This window comes from Drosophila hydei, unplaced genomic scaffold (genome assembly GCF_003285905.1).
Source record: "Drosophila hydei strain 15085-1641.00,03,60 unplaced genomic scaffold, DhydRS2 tig00008125-arrow-arrow-pilon, whole genome shotgun sequence".
In the NCBI taxonomy this organism is placed as follows: Eukaryota; Metazoa; Arthropoda; class Insecta; order Diptera; family Drosophilidae; genus Drosophila; species Drosophila hydei.
In genome coordinates, this window is record NW_022045835.1 from 977,075 (window position 1) to 1,001,331 (window position 24,257).

General features: G+C 39.0%; 6 protein-coding genes and 1 non-coding gene across 15 annotated transcripts in view; 4 read left to right on the forward strand and 3 right to left on the reverse strand.

Annotated features, from left to right (window-relative positions):
* Positions 1-34: 34 nt before the first annotated feature.
* Positions 35-3,993, reverse strand: LOC111605267. 4 transcript variants are annotated; one of them, XM_023323708.2, is made up of 3 exons: positions 3,727-3,793; positions 1,900-2,312; positions 35-310 (listed from the first exon to the last, which is right to left on the reverse strand). In XM_023323708.2, the coding sequence occupies exons 2-3, from the start codon at positions 2,222-2,224 to the stop codon at positions 207-209; spliced, it is 429 nt and encodes a 142-aa protein (XP_023179476.1). In that variant the 5' UTR covers positions 2,225-2,312; positions 3,727-3,793; the 3' UTR covers positions 35-206. The 4 variants fall into 4 exon arrangements, with proteins under 4 accessions (XP_023179476.1, XP_023179475.1, XP_023179478.1 ...); XM_023323707.2 differs by lacking the exon at positions 3,727-3,793 and adding an exon at positions 2,770-2,862; XM_023323710.2 differs by lacking the exon at positions 1,900-2,312 and having other exon boundaries at positions 39-310; positions 3,727-3,993.
* On the forward strand, positions 2,606-2,687 carry Trnas-cga. Its single transcript has one exon. It is a non-coding gene; the product is annotated as a tRNA-Ser (tRNA).
* Positions 3,994-4,061: 68 nt separating the features above from the next.
* Positions 4,062-4,492, forward strand: LOC111605270 (cytochrome b-c1 complex subunit 9). The gene is made up of 2 exons (XM_023323713.2): positions 4,062-4,289; positions 4,354-4,492. Exons 1-2 carry the CDS (start codon positions 4,158-4,160, stop codon positions 4,387-4,389), a joined length of 168 nt encoding a protein of 55 aa, XP_023179481.1. The 5' UTR covers positions 4,062-4,157; the 3' UTR covers positions 4,390-4,492.
* Positions 4,432-5,159, reverse strand: LOC111605266 (39S ribosomal protein L18, mitochondrial). The gene has a single exon (XM_023323704.2). The coding sequence runs from the start codon at positions 5,068-5,070 to the stop codon at positions 4,507-4,509; it is 564 nt and encodes a 187-aa protein (XP_023179472.1). The 5' UTR covers positions 5,071-5,159; the 3' UTR covers positions 4,432-4,506.
* Positions 5,160-5,217: 58 nt separating this feature from the next.
* Positions 5,218-9,400, forward strand: LOC111605264 (tafazzin homolog). Its single transcript, XM_023323702.2, has 5 exons — positions 5,218-5,767; positions 7,253-7,670; positions 8,305-8,541; positions 8,614-9,002; positions 9,060-9,400. The coding sequence occupies exons 1-5, from the start codon at positions 5,618-5,620 to the stop codon at positions 9,102-9,104; spliced, it is 1,239 nt and encodes a 412-aa protein (XP_023179470.2). The 5' UTR covers positions 5,218-5,617; the 3' UTR covers positions 9,105-9,400.
* A 160-nt stretch (positions 9,401-9,560) lies between these two features.
* The window catches only part of LOC111605210 (serine/threonine-protein kinase mos), a 38,499-nt gene continuing 23,802 nt past the window's right edge, over positions 9,561-24,257 (forward strand). For both annotated transcript variants that reach the window (XM_030225239.1, XM_023323632.2), the window contains exons 1-4: positions 9,561-9,792; positions 9,849-10,000; positions 10,057-10,270; positions 10,328-11,110. In XM_030225239.1, the coding sequence (XP_030081099.1) occupies positions 9,791-9,792; positions 9,849-10,000; positions 10,057-10,270; positions 10,328-11,110 (1,151 nt within the window). In that variant the 5' untranslated portion in view covers positions 9,561-9,790. The remainder of the gene's footprint in view (positions 9,793-9,848; positions 10,001-10,056; positions 10,271-10,327; positions 11,111-24,257) is intronic.
* The window catches only part of LOC111605209 (myb-like protein V), a 44,892-nt gene continuing 32,699 nt past the window's right edge, over positions 12,065-24,257 (reverse strand). For 2 of the 5 annotated variants that reach the window (XM_023323627.2, XM_023323626.2), the window contains 5 exons: positions 18,877-18,929; positions 16,182-16,251; positions 13,541-14,086; positions 12,732-13,481; positions 12,065-12,674 (listed from right to left, as the gene is read on the reverse strand). In XM_023323627.2, the coding sequence (XP_023179395.1) occupies positions 12,405-12,674; positions 12,732-13,481; positions 13,541-14,086; positions 16,182-16,251; positions 18,877-18,929 (1,689 nt within the window). In that variant the 3' untranslated portion in view covers positions 12,065-12,404. Of the gene's footprint in view, positions 12,675-12,731; positions 13,482-13,540; positions 14,087-16,181; positions 16,252-18,876; positions 18,930-23,521; positions 23,649-24,257 lie in introns of those variants that run through there. The other 3 variants (XM_023323630.2, XM_023323628.2, XM_023323631.2) reach the window with 2 other exon arrangements.

A 24,257-nucleotide genomic window follows, 5' to 3' on the forward strand; every position in this document is an offset into this window, starting at 1 on the left:
ATACGCATAATGGCTACATATATTGTATATAAATTGATTTTCATTTACAGGCAACTTTTATTTGAGGTTTTTTTACCATTTAAAACAAAACTTTTGCAATTTAATATAAATTTCAAAATGAACAATTATTGCGGTATGTAGCTATATAATTGTTTTCACTATATTTATATATAAAGACAAGGAGATGATATATAGAGAGCGGTCGCTTAGTTCGATTTCTTGATTTTCTTCTGCTGTTTGCTCTTGAGCTTCTCCTGTTTCTTGAGCTCCTTCTCAGTCAGCGATTTATAGAGCTTGAAGCCGAAGAGAGCTGTAAGAGACGTAAACGGAACAGTTTTAGTTATCTGTAGTAAGGCTATTATAAGGGCGTAATATTAACCGATAACCGAGACGATTAGAAATATGACAGCCACCACAATCGAGGTGGTATAGGCTTGGGAGATATGCGTATGCTGTAGCAACCGCTTTTCTATTCTGGCTATCGCCTCCTGGATGGAGCCCTTCATCTCACTGACAAACTGATGTCGATCGACATCGGTTAAGGAATCCATTTTGCTTTGCAGTTTGCCAATTTTCTGTATTAGATCCTCGGCGAAGCGACTATGCGGCCCGGTTTTCTCAACCAGCGATTCCACAGAACGTTTCAGATGCTCAATTATGGTTTCATCATTCGAACCCATTGCACAAGTTTACAACAAATTTTGATACGAAATTATATTATAATAATAATTAAAATAAAACTATAGATAGATAGAGAGATGGAGAACTATCGTCATGGCCAACCATGCTACTCTGACCAAAAAACCTTTTTTATGTTGTTTTTCTTTACTGATTTTTTTTTACAATTTTTGTGGTGGATTTCTCCTATCTTATCGGAAATCGAACAGCTATAAAAGCCAACATTCTCAAAAAAAAAACAACATTTATTTCTGAGTATGTTAACAGCGCACACTATCCACAGATATCACATACACACAAATATATATATATATATATATATATATTGTATTTGTATTCTATACCCATTGCAAATGGTTATATAGGGTATATTATTTGTACTTATTTAAGGAGCAGTAGATCGCTGCAGTTGCTAAAAATAAAATAGCACCGACACCTGTTCAGTTATCAAATTATATGTGTTTTGAGAAGTAGAGGACCCATCTAAAACCCTTTACGCAAGCAAACAAATATTACAATAATATTAAAAAGAATATACAAACAGAAACTACCACTTTTTTTATCAATGTAACTGTTATTACTACTGTTATTGCTCAAGAAGTCAAAATTTTCATCAATACAAAAAAGTGGCATAATGGTGCTATTAATTGTTTCGCCATTGATCATAGTGGTGCTATTATTTATTTCTCAACTCTATTCTCTATGGGAAAAAGAAGCTGAGACGATCTAGCTATCTTTGTCGGTCTGAACATTGAAATATATATTCTATATATATCTAATCTAGATAGTCTTATACTATCTAGATTGCTCTATTGATAACTCATAAAGTTGCTTTGCCATCGATAAGACTTGACAATGAAACTGCTTTCGACCAGCTATAAAGCTAGAGGCATCAAATTTGGTATATATGTAACTCTAATGCCTATGCCTGGTACTATGCCAATTAGTAGAGATTTTAAATATATCTAAAGCCGAAGTTATTCAAGAATAAGTTTATCACAAAAAGAGGGACTATAGAACGAGGAAGAACAATGCTTAAGTGTGAATGTGCGTGTGTATATAGAGTGTTGTAATGTTTATGCTTGAATATGAGAGTGTCGGGATATAAGAAACAGCCAAAACGAAAAGAGTTCAGATTAATCCTTAGTCGAGCATTTCCGACTCTAATTTCCTACGTTTCTTTGAAATTTTCACGAATTTGTGGTAATGTTCTCAGCTTACCGAAGACTATCAATATGAGCGCTATCATCACAAAGAATATTAGATACTCTCTCGAGCTGTGGCCCGGATGTCCATATTTCATAAAATCATCTGGCGATGGTGGCTTTGGATTAAAAATGCTTTCGCGCAGCTCGGCGCGTTCATCATCTGTAATGCCGTCCATGGACTCAATCATTTTCCATATCTCATCAGCGCTGGGCATTTGGAAGTCAGCCGCACCAGGACTAGCGCCTGGGGGCAAGGCGAAACCCTGATCACCGCCAGCCGCGGCGGCAGCGGCCACATCTTCGGCAAATGCGCGCTGATTCAATGGATCTTCGGCCATTTTTTATGGTTTGTATTGCTTTTGACTTTGACTTTGGCTTTTAAGTTAAGTTTAAGTTAAGTGTGGCTGGCTTAACGATTTATGGCGTCTGCAAGTTAAAATTTCTTGAGTTTCAGCATCAAAATGCAGGCAATACAATAAAATATTTGGCTACAAACTAAACGGAGTATTTTATAACATGCAACAGCTTTTTCTTTAATTTCAATTTTTTTTTTTCATTTAAGTATTTAATGAATATTTAAATAAAATAATCATTGATTTATGTCGAAGAAATAAGAAAAAAATTCAACGTGGCAAAGAGCAAAGCGAATGACTTCACTCTCAACTAAATGCGCGCGCTCTTTTGCTCTGTTATGGCACTTAGGTCGCCATCCGACAACAGCAGTCGTGGCCGAGTGGTTAAGGCGTCTGACTCGAAATCAGATTCCCTCTGGGAGCGTAGGTTCGAATCCTACCGGCTGCGAGTTGAGTAGCAAAACTTTTTTTTATTATATTTTTAAATGAAATTAAAATGATTTTTCATCACTCATTAAAAAATAACTCACTATTTTCGTATAAATATTATTTAAATACGTTTAAAGATGCGCAACTAACTTGCTGCCGCGTTGCCTGTAACGAACTGAACGTCAAAAGGCAAATCTAATACATAAATTGGAAAAAATAAAAACTTATTCGTAATCAGGTGCGCTTATATTTCATTCTATATGAGATATACGTGCGGACAGGTAGTTGTTGCTGCGCTTTGTATTGCTTTTTTGTTCTTTTTGCTTAAGCGTCAGCATATTTTTTTGAGCAGGTTGTTCGAACTCAAGTCAGTAAATAATATAATATAAGATAAGATGGGCTTATCAGCTGCAATTTATATATATAGAAAACGTCTATGGGCTATAGATTATATATATAGCTATGGGCATGCATAACATAAGAACAAATGCCAGTTAAAAGATACAAATGAAAATTCTAACACGAATCTGAGCACGTGTTTAGAGCTCCGCCATTAACAACTTTTTCTTGTTAGCTGCCAATCAATGGGTAGTGGTTGGCCGCTCTTATCTCTGCGTACTTATCATTTCTGAATTTTGAACAGCAAAAGTTTTGTATACGTATTCAAAAATATACAATAAAAAAAAATAATGATAAGTGCACTAAGTACACGTATACAAAAAAAATCGTTAGAGCTCTGGTAGATACTAAGACTTAATATATTCCAATCAGCATAAAGATAACGGCGTTTCCAATCAGCGTATCAGTGTATAAAAAAGGCAAAGACAATATGGAACGGGGCGGGGCAGCGGCGAGTGAAGTAGTTCAATTCTAGTTAGATTTAGAGTGGTGAAAGTTGGCTTTTGTATTTGTTTTTGTTTTGCTTTTGACCCACATAACAGTAGTGCGGCTTTCATAATGGTGTGGCGGGTGTAGTGGTGGAATGTGGTGTTTTTATTGCATGCATGACGCAACAAAATGCATCCCTAATTTAGGATGCATTTAGTAAACGAACTCACCTGCTAATCCAAAAACAACAACGGCCGGCACATAGAATGCAAGATTTGGTATGGACTGTTGGAACGGTGAGCCGGCATCGGTTAAATCGACCATTGTGTGTAAATTAAGTAGAAATTAAATTATTTGTTTAACTGAGTAGCTAATGCAGCTTGGTAGGCTGTTCACTTTGTGGCGTCTATCACACTTAAAGTTTATCTCAAAAATAGCCGAAACTCGACTCAGATGAAAATAATTTAACTGGCGTTGCCATCTAACTAAAAAAAAAACAATTCGGCCACGCTACGCAAGCTTGTCAAGCTGCAGTGTCGTTAACGCGTTACGTAAAACTTTTTACGCTACTCCACACTAGTTTGTGACAGCTGTTTATTGGCGTGGGAAGCAACTGCAAATTTTGCCAGAAAATTACGAATTTTCGAAAAATCTAACCAAAATGAAGGTTATATATAATACATTGTTCAAACGTACGTCCACATACGCTGTGGCCATCATGGCATCGGCCTTCTTCTTTGAACGCGCTATCGATGTTAGCGCGAACATGATCTTCGACACCGTCAACAAAGGCGTAAGTTTTTTTGTTGCTTATGTAATAAAATTGTGCTTATGAAAACTGAATGTTCCAATTACAGAAACTCTGGAAGGACATCAAGGGCAAGTACGAATAGACGACCGTTTGACTGCAGCTAGTTCTTAATAAAACAATGACATTGACTCATTGTAATTAGCATAACTCAACGTTTATTATAAACGATACAACACCCAAAACAATTTTGTTTTTCATTTTATTTCTTTGTTGTTGTCTGTGTCAATGCGTGCTCCGTTACCTCCCAGGGTTTCTCGTGTCTGTAGGCATCCCAGGGATGGGTAAGTGGAAGTCTGGCGGGTTCCTGGAAGCTGACTCCGTTTTCTTGCACAGCTTGCAGCAGCTTTTCCAGTTTACTGCCGGGAACTGCAGGCACGTTGCAAGTTATCTCAGTAATGCCAGCTTGCAGGCAGCGCTGGGCGAGCACACGGCCCAGATTTACAAATGCAGGTGTATCATTTGTTTTGTACAATTGTTGCTTTATAGCCCACTCTGAAGTGCTGGCACTCAGAATTGTGCCATTTTCGAAATGCTTCACATCGGCGCTAACGTAGCGACCACTTGTGTTAATCTCCAATGTATGCCAATAGGTACGGCCCGGCTTTTCCAGATGATAACCGGTTGGCTTATAGGCTATACGTAATCTTTCAAGATTGCGTGGATTCCGATTGACCACGCACTTGCCATCGGAAGACGGCGTAGTCAATTCTTTAATCTTGTGAAGCACACGGGCTGAGGTGAGTGGGCGTGCACTACGTGACATGATGAAAGTTGTTTATTCAAATAATTGATTTTAATTCACTTTTTATGTAAAATGAATAAATTTTCTTCGATTACAAGTCGATAATTTTAAGAGTATTTTTTACAACAGCTGGCAACACTGCCTATTGTATTTGTTCCCTCTGAATGGCAAACACGCTCAGCTGTTTCGGCTTTGTTTACATAGAAAATTTTCAATTTATTTCGTTTTCCTTTTTGGCCTCCCACATAATACACTGCATTGCTTTCTTGGCAACAGCAATTCACCCAGACATGCGCCCTACAGCGAAAGTGCGCGATAGGCACAAGAATTTATTGCACGGGCCTGAATGCGCAAACCTTGGCCAGCCAAAATTTAACCTGCTCGTTGCCAGTTGCGGTGCAACCTCCTCCCCGAATAAGCAAATTGGCTGTATGTGTGTAGTTTCGCTAAGATAATAACGCTTATGTAAAAACGCGGGTGCCATATACAAGAAAGTATCCAATCTACAAATATACATATTCTCATATACAACAACAATCACATCAAAAGTAAATTAAGTGTTTTCATCATGCTGATGGCAATTTGTGCAAGTTTAAGGCGAATTCGGCCAGATCACGTGAATTTGACTGCCACGCGTAGTTTGTGGCAATCTCATAGGCAGGAAAAGTACCTGCGGCCGATCATCTATGGCCGACATGCGTATATACTGGCCGTGCGGGTAAGAGCTAAGTTTAAACATAATGAAAATTTTTAAATATAGTCAATTAGTTTAGTCCAACTTAATTGATTTTCTGTATTTGTGTGCCTATATGTATATAAATGGCACGCGTATTGATATTCACCACAGCGCAATTGACAATACGACCTGCAGGTCAGGGCTGCTATGCAAAGGCGCGCAATTTGAATAGCAATTTCCGGTGTATATTTTTAAGTGAATAAGACCTAAATAGACGTAAGTGTAATCAATTAGTTTCGAGTCTGTTAATTGGTGGTTTTTAGGTGTAAAGATTTATATATATATATATATATATATATATATATATATATATATATATTTACATATATATATAAATATATTTGAATTATATTTATTATGCATGTTTATTGGACAATTATATTCACCACACCGCAATTGCCTATCTGCCCAGGGCTACAACGCATTAGCGCGCAATTTGAATAGTTTTTTGTTCTTGTCTCTCGGTGCATGCCAAGTGCAAATATGTGTGTAAAAACGTGCTTTCGCAACAACTGATAATTATTTACTGATTATAATGTGCTGCACTGCCACTTGACTATTGCCCAAGCACTCTCTCTAGGTGCGTCGCACTCTTTCTCTCTTTGTTTGTGGCGCCCTTGTACGCATCTAATCGTGCACATTTGAACTTGACAAATTGTCAGTTACGGTTTAAAGCTGCCAGCGCGTAGTTGTGTCCGCCCAAAACAAAATGTTCTTTTATGCTCAGAAACAAGTGCAATACTATAAATCTTAATTGAGTAATGAATATATATATTTATATATATTTATTTATATATATATACATTTATTTAGACATATTTGAAATTAATTGAAGCCGTCTTCAATTAAGCATATGAAACGTTTTGATTGGACTTTAATTGCTCACAGTGAACCTTGTCTTACAGTGCCCAGGTGAATGTCAATGAAATATGAAATAAATATCACACACACACTTTTTTCCTCAAAATTAAATTTAGTTTTGTTACTTTTATAAAATGTAAATTGTTCGAATAAATATTTCTTCGTTTTCGTGTAAGTGAAAAGGCATGAGAGTTCAATATTTAAAAACAGCTAAATTAACAGTTGCAGCTGTTCAGACCAGTTCAGCTGAACAGTTCGTTAATCGAGCTTTTACTGTATTGTGTTTTCTATAAACTGCGTAAATTAAGTTTCTTTGTTTTTGTTGTTCGTCCTCTCTCTCGCTCTCGCTCCAACTTTTTGTTCTGCAGCTTCTTCTCTTATGTAGCACAAAGCTTTGCTATATTCCGTCATATGTAACTCCGATTGTCTCTGAACAAAAATACATCTAATATTTGTATGTATCTTGAATCGAAATGGAGCTGAGAGAAAAGTAGTCTTTGACCTTACATAAAGTACATTTTTAGAGATTGAGACACCTGCCTCATGGCTGTTAATTAGTTTTTTAGCTTGATCGCCATGTTAAACTCCATTACCATCAATTCTCAGCCGTTTGTGCAGGCCCCAGAGGCGCGTCCTTTGCCCGATGATAGATCATTGTCGAGACTGCAGCAGCAGCAGCCGCCGCACAAAGAGCCGCAGCAGCAGCAGGAGGAACAGAAGCAGCAGGAAGAACAGAAGTCGCAGCCAAAGGCACTGCAAAAGGACTCTACACACCAGACAAACACATTGCAGCTAACTTTATCGACAGACAGCATTAGACATACAGCAGACAGGGAGCTCAAGCAACAGGAGAGCCGGTCGTCCGATCGAGAGTCCCCCAATATGGAAAATACGTCATCCGGTGTCGAGATACCATATCCAATCGATTGGATATTTCCACGGCTGCGCAGTCCATCCAAACTTTGGTTCATCACCAGCCAACTAGTGGTCACCATCGTTGGCCTCATCAGCAAGTTTGTTCTAGGTAAGTAAGAATATGTCTGTGAGCATAGACGAGCAGTGTATGGATATAGAATTATATATATTTACTTGATTTTTGTCTTCGGTCCATTTGTCGCTCCTGTAAGAGTATCTCTTCCCGCAGAAGTCAACGGAAAGCAAATCAAATTTTGTTTTTAGTTGCATTTGTGCATTACAATATTTTTGTCGTTTCTCTTTCTACACGCTATATCTTATATATATACTATATAAATTTCTTTATCTATTTATATTTGCTTAATTTTGTTTTCGTTTAGTTTTGGGCCATCACGGCCAAGATGCTTCCTGTTTGCATATTAATTCAAATTTGCTCTTGCAAGCATTACATAGCTTTCGTCTAATAGGGCATGATCAACTTATGTAGCTCTCTTTAACCGCAATTAGCTGTTTCCTAATGGGGCATGCTCGGCTTAAACATATCTAAACCATTCTACTCTTCAGTTCACAACAGTTTCTTAAGTTAAGGTGGACCTAAACATAGTTAAGTTATATTATCTAGCTATATCCCAACATCGCATGGTTATACTCACAACCTTAAGGTTATATCCCCCTCTTATTGTTACGCTATAAGCTTGACTTAACTATAATTGCTGTACTCCTCACTATCTCCTCTCTCACAGTTGTAATGAATAAAACTCGAGTGTACAACAAGGAGCGTCTGGTGAAAGCAGTGGTCAAGCGACCAAAGGGCATACCCTTGGTAACCGTCTCCAATCATCACTCCTGCTTTGATGATCCCGGTATTTGGGGCATCCTTCCCATACGCTATGTCTGCAATACATTTCGCATTCGATGGTCCATGGCTGCACACGACATATGCTTTACCAAAAAGATTCATGCAATGTTCTTTATGTACGGTGAGTAGTCTACAAAACGTGTTATTTATATATCTATATATGATACTTTAACTGTATAACTGTATTTTACAGGTAAATGCATACCTGTGGTGCGTGGCATTGGCGTGTACCAGGAGGCGATCAATCTGTGCATCGAGAAGTGCGCTTTGGGGCAATGGGTACACGTGTTTCCCGAGGGCAAGGTGAACATGACCAAGGAGGAGATGCGTCTCAAATGGGGTGTGGGTCGGATTATTTATGAATCGCCCCGCATTCCCATTATACTCCCCTTGTGGCACGAAGGCATGGATACTGTGCTGCCCAATGTGGAGCCCTACAAGCTGCAGTGGCGCAAGAAGGTCACTGTCAACATTGGCGAGCCGCTCGATTTGAATGAATTCGTGCAGACTCTCAAGGATACGCGAGTCCCAGAGCCTGTGGCTCGCAAACTCATCACAGACAAAATACAAGACGCCTTTAAGGTATGGTTGGACACCAATCACAATCAGTTTATGTACTTAATCGTAATTGTTTTTCAGGATCTGCGTAACGAAACAGAGAGATTACATGAGGAGCGTGCTTAACCGGGATATTCATGCTTTAGCATATAAAACTATGAAAGCTTATTTATTTTTATAGTATTAAGCCCAAAATGAAGCCTCCATAGAATGTTATATATATTTATTGTATTTACAATTTTCATATTAGTATATATGAGGCTTATGCTGCCAGTGTGCGAAAATTATCAAATTAAGCAATCAGAACAATTATTGTGTGACGTTTACTTTAAGTAAATTAGTGTGTTAAAAGGCGCTGCATTTTTTGTTTCGTTTAGTATTTAATTCAATAAGCTGGCAACGCCAGCATATGCACCGATCAACAGCACTATTGTGAACTTTTATTTTAAGTAAAAGAGTGTATTATCAGATTGATTAATAACAACGAACAAGTTAAAATGCGCTGCATTTTTTATATTTTGTTTAGTATTTATTTCAAAGAACTGGCAACGCCATTCAATGCACCGTTTAGCTTTTCACGTTTAAATAAGATTCTTGCCAAATAAATAACTCAAACATTAAAGATTAATTTTTAATGGCGATTATATAAAAATAGGAGCTCCTTATTAACATACCAAAAAGTAAAAAATATTTGAGGCAAGCTCTGTTCAAGTTCAAAAGCGCAGCAGCATTCAATTTATTTATTTAAGTAAGCTGGCAGCACTGTTAGGCACTTGTCAGCTGTTGAATGCACCGTTAAACGGCACATAAAAATGTAAGTCAATTTAATTGAAAATAAATATTAAAAATAGGTAAAAATCTAATTTGCAGGTCCTTTTTAAAGAGAGAAAGTGCGCTGGTGCTAAACACACCAAAGCGCATAGAGCTGCTCAAAGACGGTCCACCAGTGACAGAAAGGTCCAACAGGTGTCAAATTTTGGGCCGAGGAGCCTATGGCACAGTCTTTAAGGCTATTTATAGAGGTATATGCCAAAATTACTTTCGATTAGCTGTTATTTTAATTATAATATATTGCCAGAGCATGCCGTGGCCCTGAAAATTATTAAAACCGGCGCCGTATCCACATTGCAAAATGAGGCGCACGTTTTGAACTGGAAGCACAAAAATATCGTTCGTTTGATTAAGATGGAATCGACGCCCGAGTTTGGTTTGCTTATCATGGAGCGACCCAGTGGGCTATGCCTGCAGCGTGTTTTAGATACGCTTGCGTTGCCATTGTTGCACAGAGTGTAGTAAGAGTTGGTACATCATCAAAAATATATAGATTAGTGTAAATCATATTTTTGCAGCATAACGCTCGATATTCTGGCTGCTTTGCGATATTGTCATTGTCAGCAAGTGTTGCATCTGGATGTGAAGCCTCCAAATGTGTTGGTTGCATTGGGCACCAAGCAGACCGGATTTGGCAAACTGGAACAGTTTAAACGTCGCTACATCTGCAAGCTTTGCGATTTTGGTAGCTCGCTTCGATTGGACGATGAACATAGCAGTGCAAAGGGCACATTGCGTTATATGTCGCCGGAAGCGTTGCGTTCCTTGCCCTTGACCAGCGCCTCGGATATTTACTCCTTGGGCATTACAATGTGGCAGTTGCAGGCACGTCGCTTGCCCTACCATACGCTCAACTGCAACGATTCCATTGCCTATCAGGTGGTTAAGCATGATTTGCGCCCCGATAACTATGCACTACTAGAGTCACTTGAGATGGGCAAGGAACAGTTGCCCTCGAATGGCTGTTACTGTGGAACCGAGTGGGCAGATGGCTCTGTGGAGCTCATGTACAGCTATATAGGTCGAATAAGGCCACAACTGGATGTGCTACTCTCTACTGATCTGTACAAAAAGGTGCGTCGCAATCTAAACTTTGAGTCCAACCATGGACGTGTGCATAAGCGGCACAAACAGCGCAAGCAGCCGAGACTCGCGCACTATTTCGATGAACCAACAACCGATGCGTCCAGGTGTCTTGAAGGTGTTTATAGCGAGCTATATAAAAGCTGTTGGCTGAGCCAACCCGAGCTGCGTCTAAACGCTCTCCAGCTACAAAAACGCTTGGAGCTGATCTTAAACAAGTGCGTATTGAACTAATATTTAAATCTCTACAAGAATTTTAGTTTCAAATTTTTTATATTTTGTTGTAATATTTCTTTTATGTTTAACTCTTATTTCTTCAACATATTTTTAATTTATTTATAATATATATTTTTTTTATTAGCTTTTATGCAAATGAAAAACATTTTCGCATTGTTTTAATAATTTATATTTCGTAACTTTTTTTGTTTATTGTTTACTGTTTTGTACTTGCTACGCTAAGAAAATACATTTATAATGTTTTATACGAGCTTAAATTTATAATTTCTCAATTTTGTTTTCTGTCGAGCGTAGTGCGTTTGCTATAGGTCGTACATACTATATACCATATACTATATATATATATATATATATATATATATATATATATAACTCGTACTTAGGATGTGATTGCAAGGACTGAACCAAAGTTCGGTTGCTACTTAGAGAGACTAACTAGAGAGTAGAAGAAGAGTTGGTTGCCTATATATATATATATATATATAAATATATACAGTTTATTGTAATCGCTTGGAAACCATATATACCATATATATATCTACTGTATCTGTATGTATGTATATATATATATATATACTGCATATGCATTTTTATTTTTTTGTTTTTCTTGTTTTTCACCCAAATTTTAGCGACTGTTTTATAACTGTTCTACAAATCTATATGTTTATATATATAGTACACTCGATTTTGTGCGGAAGACTACATTTTTATATATATATTCTATTTGTTTTATTATATTTATAGTTCTGTTTACTGATAGTTAATAGTTTTATTAGTTTTTGTTGACGCTTTGCTCAGATGCTGAGCAAAGCTTTGGCTAGTCCAATAGAAATCATATATATATATATATATATATATTGTATACAGATTATACAGCTTATAAAGTTTACATATATATATATATATATTTATATATATTGAAGAGCTCATCTTCTTTTGATCAGTTTGGAAATGCAATTTGGGAACTTGTAACTGCGAGCGTTGCTCTACTAAACTGTATAGAGTACGTCGAGCCTTGTATCGACTGTAGTAAACATTATCCAAAAATCTTAAATATATATATATATAGGTGTGTGTATATATAATATAAATATGTTAGATTCGTGCGTGCACGCCCTCTCCTGCTACTTCTCTCGTTTTTAGTTTGAATATATATCACAATTTAGTCTTTTAAATCTTTAAATCTATGGCGAATGCACTTGGCTATTCGCTCTGTCGCTATCAATTTATAGAATTCTGTTTGAGATTATGTTTAGAGGGGGATTGGGGCGTCTCTTAGCTGGCATAGGAACGACGCACGGGTACAGGTGGCGGAATTTTGGATTTGCGCTGCTGCGAAGGTTGCTGTTGCTTCGACTGTTGCTTCTGCTGCTGTTGTGTCAGTTTCTGCGTCTGCTTTGGCGGCGAGGGCGAAGAGGGCGTTGAGGAGGAGCAGGATGAACTGATAGAGGATGTGGTTGATGTAGTGTGTATGCACGTGGGTATACGTGTTGGCGGCGCCTTTTGCTGGCAGCTCTTTGGCAGCTCCGTTGTCTTTGTTGTTTCCTGCAATGATTTGACTATGAGCTGTGTATTCCATGTCTAGAGTAATGAAGCACCTACCTTTTTGGGTGATCCGGCAACTGGAGAGGTGACACGCTTCCAGCCATTGCTGCGACGCCAGGAGTTGGCCGTTGGATTCGCTGGGTGCCGCTGCAGTAGGCGCTCTTTCAGCTTCGATACCACCGCTGGCGAGGGTGGCGAATCTTTGGCCATTTTAGCCATCAGCGCACAGCTGATGCTGTCGCTGCGCACCACGCTGGACTCGAGCTCACGGCGCTGATTGTGGCGCAATATGCAGCTGGGCTCCTGCTCCTCTAGCACTGACTTGGACTTCACCAGTACATGGGGTGGGCGACGCAGCTCTGTCTTGATGATTTGCGCAATGCATTGCTGTTCGTTGAGAGGAGGTGACGAGCTCTTCACCAGCGGCACATCCTCGATCTCGATGTCGCTCACACGTCTTCGGCATTCGTCAATGACCGCATAATCATGCTCATCTTCATCCTCCTCTGCTTCCGCCTGCTGTTGCGGCAGAGGCGCCACAGAGTGCTCATCGGTTTCGCTGGAGGAGCAGCTGGTCAGTTGGGCACGACCCGCCTCGCTGGGCGTCGGACTGACGCGTTGCTTAATCTGACTCTCCGACATGCTTGAGTCCTGCTCATCTTCCTCATCCTCATCGTCCTCATCATCAGTCTCGCCTTCCACATAAGAGAAGAGGCTGCGCGAAGAATTGGAGCGTATGTTGACCAGCTTATAGAAGTCGTTGGTAAAGTTCGTGCAGGCAACCTCCTCGTCCTCCGAGTAGACAAGCTGCAATGGTAGAGAATAAGTCAATTGGCAATGGACGTCAGCTGAGGAGCTTAACTCACCTTCTGCTGCAAAAGCTGGGCAATTCCATCGGCCACAGAATCATCCGTCTCCACGGTCGTCGAATTGATGAAATCGCTCGAGGGCCAAAGCCAATCGTGCTCTCGTTTGCGTCGCTGCAGCTGCAGCTGTTGCCGATCGCGTTCGTCGTCGAAGGTTATCACAGCCAGCTCCTCCTGCGACATGCTCCAGTCTTCCATTTCCGTGGAGCAGGGCTCTGCAGGCAGCAGCCATTGCTCCGGCTCCTCGGGCAGATCTTCCAGATGCCCATTCGATGGCTGCGGCTGACCGCTGCTCATCGTGCAGTAACCCTCATCACGTCCTTTGACCGGGCTCGCTGACAGCGCTGCATTCTGTGCCTCCAGATCGCGCACGCGACTCTTCAACATGCTCACCTCCTCCCGCAGATTATCCTCGGCCACAATAGCGTCCACCACCTTGCGCATCACATCGTCCAGGCAGTGCTCGTACTGTCGTATTCGTGTTAGCAGGGCTCGATTCTCCTGCTGCATCGTGTGTAGCAGACTCTCCTGGCGTGCAAAGCGTGTCTGCGCAGAGAGAAAGGGAGGCTTATTAGGTATAAAATCTGTTCAGCTTTACCTAAGCTTTAGATATAGATAACATATTTTATCAGTGGTTCGCTTCAAAAATTAATGCAAGCCTCTGTCTGGAGGTTCGGCTCATGGAGACTAAGCCTTGATCCTTCCGATTTGATTTTCGGTTCTCAAGCCAAAGGAATACTTTGGCCTTGGCAGAGTCGCTTTCAAATTTCAAGGCTTGGTTAGACAGATTTCTGATTATCAGTTATTCGATTTACAGTTCGTTCCGCCCTAAGACGGATTCTTTACAATTAAATTCAAGATTAGAGCCTTGGTTAAACCAGTTTACATAAACGATTCAATTTAGACCAAGGTTTGATACTTTAAAGGGCAATTTATGTGTTTTAAGCTCTATTTTATAGTTTAATTAAAGTGGTAACTCCGAGTCAACTTCTGAAATCTCGTGTAATGATCTACCCCAACTCCCTGCGACACTTGCATTGACGAGGGTCGCCCGTTGGCCGCGATTGATCGATACAGCACTTCGGCTGGCAGCAAGTCAAAAGTGCTAAATGAACGAATTACATGCAATCAAATAGACGCCAATGAGACGCCAAATTCCCCGCCCATTTCATCTGACCAGGTCTTGTTAACTGGCTCGAAGGTCACTGCAACTCGATTCGAGAGTTCGTGAGTGTGAAAAACCTTGGGCTTCATTAGAGTCGCTTTAACAAAAGAAAAACAAATTTACTCGACTTAAGCTTAGCCAATGTCAGTTAACGCCGAAAGCCCAGAGAAACAATTTCGAATAAAATCTTAACAGCCACCCACTGCAGGGGGAAGGGGGCGTGGCAGGGAGAGGGGCGCCTTTCGCCTGTTGGGCAACGAAAAGATGCCGCAGTGGAGCGCAGTGAAGCGTCTCTAATGCAAACGCTCAATCAATTTCCTAAAAAGAAAAAAATTTAAGTAAAAGACGCAGAAGTTAAGGAAATAAAGCAAGTGTAAGGCGAAAAGAGAGAAAGAGAGTGAGAAAGGGGCAGACTAAAAGATACCCTATACAAGGCTAAGAGTTTTTTTTAACAAGTCACATTTCGACTTTTTAATTTAACTTAGAAAATAATACTTATCGATAATAATCGATACTTAAGATGGTAATTAGTTGATTAGATCAAATTATGGATTAATATAGACCTTGGTAAGGAAGATATTGAAACATGATAAGCAGATTATATAACAAACATATGAATAATTATGCATATTGAAATTTATCGATTTTAAGGATAACAAGTCGATAACAAAGTATAATATAGAAGCGTGTATATGCTCACTAATTTTTGGTTCCTGCTGCTCCTGTTTATAGTAACGACTTCTGTTGGCTATTCTTTATCCGCTTTACAGGGTATCCTAAAACAATATGTCGGGCAAAAAAAAAAAACAATTTCAACACGTAGTCTCAGTTTTCTCAGCTTCGCAGCCTCGGCCCAGATAAGCGACAATTTGTATGCACAAAATGGTAGCGAGGGGAGACATTGTTCTTAAAAATGAATTTATGCGTTTATTTATGACTTCGTTGAGACTTCGTCTGCGTCTTCAATAGAAACTGCCCTGCTACCGAGACAGACAGGCAGTCGACTTTAGCCCCCACAAAGCTCCACAACTTCCCCAACTTCGCAAGTTGAACTTAAAAAAAAAGATAGAAAAAAAACGAAGCAAGAAAAACTGAAAAGAAAACTCTTTGGCCACAGAGTGCAAATTGTATTTTCCACATGCTGCGCATAACGCGAGGGTGGTTCAAGCAGTTTCTTAAAGCTAAGGAAAGAAGAGCAAGTTTAAGCTTAAGAAATTTGTCAAATAAGAAATATTTGAGTTATTTTTTGTTAGGAATTTTGTTAAAATCAAATACTTAACAAGCTTAAGCTGAACAATTGTAAAAGAAAATAACCAAAAACTCTTTTTTATTTTTCTATTTTGTTGTAAATTTTCAGTAGCTTTCATATCAGCCCTCGCAGCTGTTGCTACAGCGCATAAAGCACAACATTAGCAATAGCAATAACCAACTCACCTCCCCCCAATCGAGATATATATACGTATATGGGGTACATACCTGCAGGGCCTTGTGATCCCGACATGTTTGCAGTTGTTTGCGTTCTTTGGATTTCATAATGCGATTCATGCTGCAAGCGGAAGTGTTGTTGTTGGTGTGAAAGAGACAGCGAATAGAGAGGCAGGCAAGCAAATGTGTAGAAAGAGACAAGAAGAACAGAAAATAAAACATAAATAAATAAATGTAAATGGTAGGAAAATAACAAGTTGCAAACGTATCTGTGTGTGTTAGTCTATGTGTGTGTGTGTGTGTGAAAATCAAAGTTAAGCGCGAATTGAAAATTGGCGTAATTAGCTTTTCAACCGGAATACAAAGCAAGAAGGGAGGGACGGACATAGGCACGGAAGGACGGACGGACGGAAGGACTGGCTGTTTGTGCTGCTGTTTTTGCTGCTGCTGCTGCTGCTGCTGCTGACTGATTGATGGCCGCGTCTAGGCATAGGCATGTTTCTAATGGCCAAGACCCAGGCCCTGCTGACTGCAAATAAATGCTTCCTGATTGCCAAGCTGCGCCAACTCCTCTGCACCTCGCTCTTGTTCCTACTGCTTCGCTTGCCCTTCCCCTTACTCGTGCAGCTTTCCAAGCCATTCGCTTTGCTTGACTTGGCTCAGTAATTTGGAAAATTGCATTCAGTGCCGTTAACTTTGGCCAAGTCTACGAGTTACCCATAGTTCTCTCTCCCTCTCTCTCTCTCTGGCTTCTCAATGCGTAAGTCGTTGAAGGCGTTCTTGGTCACGAATTTGGTATGAAATATATTTAACGTCTTCTACGACTGCTTGGCCAACGCCAGGCGAAAAGAAACTCTTTCAAAAATTGCATAATTATGTAGCGGAAAATCCACAAAGAACAGGCCAAAGTGAACCCTCTCTACATACATTTTCCATGCTGTCCCTGGCTAACATTTGAATTATAATTTAGTTTTTCCCCCAATAAAATGGAATGCATAAAACATTCAAGCAATTCTTCTTTTTGGCAGCGCTCGTAAATATTTACATAATTCTCCAATATATTATTTGTCTATGCCCTAAGTTTTCCTAAGTAATTGTTAACCTAGTCTTAAGCGGTTGTGGGATTTGAACTTTAAGCTTATTTATTATATATATATTTTTTTGTATAGCGTTTATAGTTATAGTTTTGCTTCTATTGTGGTTTTATCAAGATGAGTTAGATCTGTGTTTTGTGTAGTTTGAACCACTGTCTATTAATCTTTTTTATTACTTCCCTTTCCTATAAAGCGCTTCCATTATCATGTGCCACATTTTATAATTATATTTTCTATTTCTTTTTGCCATTTCTTAAAATTGCAAAGCTTGAACTTCCGTCCACTTTACTACTATCCCCGTCTACAAAGTATTTATACTGTTATGTTTCTTCTAATGATCTATGAACCTCTACTTTTATCTTTTATATATACATAATTTATATTTACCAAGTCATTCTTTTGTGGTAGCATTAGCATTTTCTTAGCCATATAGAACGTACTCAACTCTATAGTTAAGTACTTTTTCGTTTTATTTACACATTCAATTGGCTTTATTGTTAATAATTTGTAGTCTAGTGTTCTTCTTGGTCACTTCTTTGATTTACTTCTATAGCCACAGCTTTAATTTTTTTGTGTTCTGTAAACAACCTTTGTAGTCTAGTGCTTTTCTACTATCAACTGCTCGTTGCTATGCTCCAGCTTTATTGAACCATATTTAAGAAGTAAAACCCTCTGATAAACCCCATAGATAAGCAATTGAAGTGCTAGGCGGAACAATTACTAGACACTTAAGTGTTTTGTATAAAGAAATACTTAGCCTACATACCATTAGAAATGCTTTAGAGTGCAAAGATTATGATCAATGTAACATTAAGGACAAGGAAGTCAAAGAACTCTTTGTCTTTCCAAAGAGAATCAAATGGAACTGTTGAAAACGGCTAGACTAGTTGATTTTTTATAGAATTGTGGCATAAAAGAAAGCTCAAGATGTAATTGTGATGAAAAGGAATTTTGAAGGACTATATAAGGGATTTATTATTGTATATTTAAGCAGTGAATGTGGAAAAGCCTAACAAACTTGAAAATTGAGTAGCAATTAAAGCGAACATAGAGAACTTTTGTATTTAACTTAACATAAAAAATGTCGCTATTTATTCTAAAACTGACTAATTAGTTCAGGCAGCTTCAGTTTCAAGGATAACTTTCAAATAAAGTTCTATACTTATGTGTCTAGCTAATAAATTAAGCAAATTTAGACAGAAAGACAAGTTAACATATAGTTAGTCTGGAGGACTGATGCTACCTGTTCAACTAATTGGTTAAGCAAATTAAGATTCAAATTCAGACTGACTTCTAACTAAAGTGACGCAGTAGGACAGTTGCATAGTAAAACTTTGTTGTTTTGCGTAGTTAATAATAATTTAAGTTTTATTATGTGTAGCTAATAAGCTGAGCAAGTCTCGTCTGGAAGACAGCATGAGAACTAATTGAAACTAACAAAAAAGTAACCCTGGAGGACACAGCGACAATTTTCATAGACAAGTTCAATTGTTGTGTAACTGATAAGTAAATGAATATAAATGGAAGTACACACACACACATACATAAGTCTATATATATAAACATATATATTATATATTATATATATATATATATATTTATATATATACATATAAATATACTTAATGAACTGTGATGATAATGTCACTTACTTTTCGATTTGCTCGCGCAGCTCCTTCTCAAACGTTGGCGACCCGCATTGGCTCTGTAAAAAGTGCATTAAAGAAGCAAGAGTTGGGGTAGGGAAGGGCATTTATATAGATATCTATATTATATATATAGTAAATGAAACGCTTAAGTAATTAAATACAATAAATTAGTGCAGTTGGCCAATGATTAAGAGAGACAATTTTATTGCCAGATATCACAGATACAATCAACGCGGACAGCTGATGGAAAGTGACAAAAAGTCAGGGTATGCCGAGACTTGGTGTGTGTGGGGGAGTCTAAATGAAATTGAAAATAGAAAGAGAGAGAGAGAGAGGGACAAGACGAGGTGAACCAGACACAAAGACAGAGCCGACCTTACACGCCATCCCCCAATCCCCATCGACCCATTCGACTAGACTGCAAAGCTCTAAATGGCATCAAAACTTCGCTGCGAGAATGCGGAACAGCAGCTGAGCTGAGACGAAGGTGAGGGCAGAGTGAGAGGGAGCTGTGTGTGTACTCTGTTGCATGCAACAATAAATCAACAGAGTCAACAACCGGCAGCTAGTGCCCCAGCACGCCCCCTCCGCCTGCCCCTTGGCTGTTGCGCTTTTGGCGTGAAATGTAATCGATAAAAAGTAACATCACGACGTTTTCATCCAACTGACGACAGCTCACATAGCTACACAGCTACAGCTAAAGATACAGATACACTCACAGCAACAACTATACAGAAACAGATACTTGGCTAGAATTGGCTGAGCGACAAGCGTTTGTAATAAATCGTTTTGGTTTTAGTGCAAATATAATGAATGACAACACAGCTTCGAGTCTAAATCAAATAGAGCTGCTTATGATGCAAGGCTAGGGATAGAAAAAGTTAAGCAAATAAGATGTCAGTTTAACTAGAAGTTAGATAGACAGATAGATATATACATATATACTATTCAAATAAGCTCTTTAGTAAACACGACTTTTTGCATAGTTAATTACGATTGCTGCTTAAACACTTCCTCATAAATAAAAGTTCGCTTAAAACAAATGAAACTCGTTTCAGGTACAATTTTAATTTGAGTTTTAGCTGAATTCTAGGAAATTTTCTCTTGCTAACTTTATCTTTATCTTTAAAAGAGCTATTCAATTGAACTGCAAGGAAATATTTTTCATTTTATGAAGTATAAATTCTGCGAATCCCTGTACAACTTTGAAATTTGATAATGTTAGAGTTTATTATATTATTCTTTATATATTCAGATATTCCTTAAAACTCTGCGATTTCTTTAAAAATTATTACAAGAACTGAATGTAGTTAAAACAAAATGTTCTAGGAGTCAACTGCAGTCTGATACTCTGATTCTGATACTCTGTTTGCTAAAAAAATGCATCGCTAGCATTTTCATCAAGGGATGCGGACAGTATATATATCATTATATTATTTTATTATTATTATGGACTTTTGAGGAGTGATCCTATTATTCTTCATTTAAAAAAAATGTTATTATTTATCCGTAAAAAATTGAATATTTTCTAAAAGTAGAATTTAATTTAAGTAAACTTTGAAGCTTTCACAAATATACCCCTTTTCACTTTTGCGAACAGTGCATAAAGGCGACTCTCAAGCTCTCACTCTCACTTTCTGGAATACCTTCGAAATTTTGCTTAATATTAAAATAAATATTGCGAATACCTTAATGAAAGTGCTTCAGTTGGAAGCAACATTCCATTCCATGCCTTAAAAATGCCTTTGATATAAGACAAATATTTGTATATATATAAAGGCCTGCTTGTATACCCTGTGGTAAGATTAACTCTTCTCTTACTACTCAGTCTCTCTCTCCCTCTCTGTCACTCTACCCCATCTCTTCGCTCTGCCCACTTTATATGCTAATCAAAAATGTATCAACTTTGTCCTTATAATAGAAAAAGTTGTTTGCTTATATGTGAAGTTAGAATCCTCATTGTTATACCCTATGTTTTCCAGAGCCTATGCTTGAGAATGACAATAAAAAGGCAGCAGCACGCGCGAAAACAACAGACGGCTGGGGCCGCAAAGCCAAACCCACCCCCACTCACACCAGCCCACTCCACTCCACCCGCTTTGCCGCAATAAAGCTGAAGCTCGCTTACTGAATTACAAAATATATATGCAATAATTTTTATTAATTCGCCCAGGCATCAGGCGAAACATAATACAATATTAAAATGCTGCCGACACAAAATTCTGTAGCTAGCAGAGCCGCCTCTTATACCAAGCCCCACTCCGCTTTCATGACTACCCCTACTGCTGTTGCCGCATTGCTCGTCATCTTCATCTCGTGCCAGAAATCAGGCGCCAAATGGGCAAACGCGACTGCTGTGGCAGACTGATTGCCGTCCTCCTCCTGCAGCTCCCTAACACCCAGACAAGTGCTGCCATGGGTGGAGCGAGGAAGGGGGCGTGGGGCGTGCTGCGCTCCCATCTAAGGCGCCACTTGTGCCAGTGGCTGTATGGCAGTGGCATAGAATGATGAACGTGTTAATAAAATTAGAGCCCAAACAGCAGGCGTGGCGGCAGTGGGGCACTGTTTGTGCCCCCACAATCCACACTCCACACCCCACGCTCTCTCCTATTCATAAGAAATGCTATTTTGGGCAACTGGTGCGGCTGTCAACAGCTGTTGGCTACTGCCACTGCACCCACAACAGCAACAGCAACAGCAACAACAACAACAACTGGCGCATAAATATTCATTGTGAATTTTTGCTCATAAAAAAGCAGAGCCTAGACAAAAGGGGGCCAAGTGAGGAGCTGGGGAATTTTTTGTGTGTTTTGGGGGGTCCAGCCTGTGCGCTGCCCATTGATAAACTCATAAAATCGAACCGGACTTTTGCTTATTAATTAAAAGCCTCGAACAAAGCCTGGGCAAACCAAGAACTAAATTTCCATAAGTTTCAATTAGTCAATGACACAGGACTAGGTGGCTTAGGGTGGCCCAAAAAATTGGCAAAAAGAAATGTGACTGCATGAAACTGGCATAGGCCAGTGTCTCATGTACGCTCTGGTATCAGCTTGTTTTTCCAAATTGGAAATATATTATTATAGGAATTTAATAAGCATGTAGAGGCGACTTCTTTATTTTCTTTAGTTTCAAGTAGTCTAGGTACCTTAGGGTGGCCCAATAAATTCAAGGAAAAATAACTATGAATCGGGCAGTCTGTAATACTGGTTTAAGGCCGTCATTTATAAATCTTTTCATTCATTTTAATTACCCAACGCCACACGACTAAATATGTTAGGATGAGCCAAAAAAAGTGGGGAAAAGCTAGCAAGCATCGCTCCAATTGTTCGTAAATGACTGACAAATACTTTTTAAGGGTTTGAATTCGATTGAATTTTGCATAAAATTTAATTAGTGACACACGTCGAGGCATGTTAGGGCGGCACAAAAGGAAAAGTGAGTAAGCTGCTAAAATAGGGCATAGCCAACTAAAAAATACCTGTTCTAAAATATTTATTTAACTAAGAGTCTATGAATATGGATGGATATACTCTTAATTGATATGCAATGTCCCTGACATAGATTAATATATCGAATACACCTTTTTATGCAAGGATAAACAACTGGAATATAATATTTGTAGGTCTATTGACTAGATTCTTCAGCTTTCTTCACTGCTCTAGCTTCAGTAACTTACATTAGCAATGCCTATATCCCCCATTTTCATTGCTGTGTGGGTATTAAAACATGTTGATGATTTAGGGTTGTCGAAATTAACAAAACAAATCCCGGCAACATGTTGCACTCGTGGCAGGCTCAATGCCAACAACCAAAACAACAATAAGTCTTAAGCCTAGGGGGCGGGCGGTCCACATAAAAAACTGAATCAGAGGGTGGCCACCGGAGTGGATCAGCGAAACATTTGCACCCGCTATAATCCCTGGACAAGCCACCCCCCACACACACAGCGAGGGGGATGCAGTTTATTAAAGTGGAAGGGGTGGCTGTTCCGAGTGTGCCAAAATATTTTACTGATAGATTTCTGATTGAGGTGTGTGGGGCGATTCCTTAGAAAATGTTTGAAACCAGCTTATTAATAATTAACATGCAGATTGAGCAGCGGGTGGTAAATGTCTAGTTGCTCTAAAAGGGGCAGCTGAACAAGCCAATCAGCTGTCAATCTAATTGTAAGTATAATTTCTTATGAATGTAAATTTACAAGAGGGCTTATGGAAGTTATAGGAGGAAGAGGAAATATAATAGGAAGAAATTCTATAAAATGTCTATAGGTTTTTTGAGTCTTTTTTGTATACACATGGAATAGGGGTTGCAATTCCGACAGAAATATGGATTAAAAAAGCTTAAAAATGGTTGAAATATATTCTTATAAGCCCAGTTAAGCTTCATTTTTCATGAATATCTAAAAAGCTAATACCATAAAAAAAATTACAAAAAATAATAAATTTATGAAAACAGTAAGAAACCACATTCAATTAAGTATTTACCTTAAACAGATAAATACTTAGAAAATAGGAAAATTTTTTTATTAAAGTAAGTTTTTGGGTAAGAGAAATTTGCAACGATATTTTATGGCTGCGAAAGAAACTTCGAAGTTGCGCTGAGTGGACATAAAATAAAAAACTTATTCAATTTGTTAGAAAAATCTTACCATTTCAATAGCTGCAATATGTCAATATATCAGTTGCTTATTGATGTTTATCTGCAAGCTGTAATTTGTGGAAAGTTCTTTACAAAAGCACATTACGAGCAAAGTAACAACAAACGGTCAAAAGGCAAACCGCAAGCAACCGGTAGCACAATATGCACATACACACACAAGCATGATAACCATAGAGATGTGTCTCTATATGTGTGTGTGTGTGTGACATGTAAAGCAATACAAACAACGGCACAAAAGCAACGGCGACAGAGACAGCGAAGGCGACGTCGACAAACAACCGGAGTTACTTTAGCCTCGGGCGCTGTCCCCAAGCGTTGTCATAATGTTTGCAGAGCACAACCAAAACAGACAAAAAAAAGAAAAAAAAAACTGTATGTATAAACCCCCAAAACGAGCGTAACTTAAATTAGAGGTAAAGTTATAATTTCTATGAGAAAAACCGAAATAAAAAGCGTAGCAGACGGCGCGACCGATACAAACAGGGCAGACAGCCGGCGGAACACTGAAAAACGGCCACTGCAAAACAACCCCCGCCGCAGTCAAGCCAATAAGCGTGAGAGAGCAGCCAAACAGGCGGCGAATTCGCCGCAGGCAGAGAGCCGATTGAGTGTGGCTCCACTCACACCACTAACAACTGCTATGACCGGCAGATCAGCATCAGCTGAGACCGGCTCAGGCTGCCTGTCACACTCACTCATTCACTCACACACACATACACCCGTCT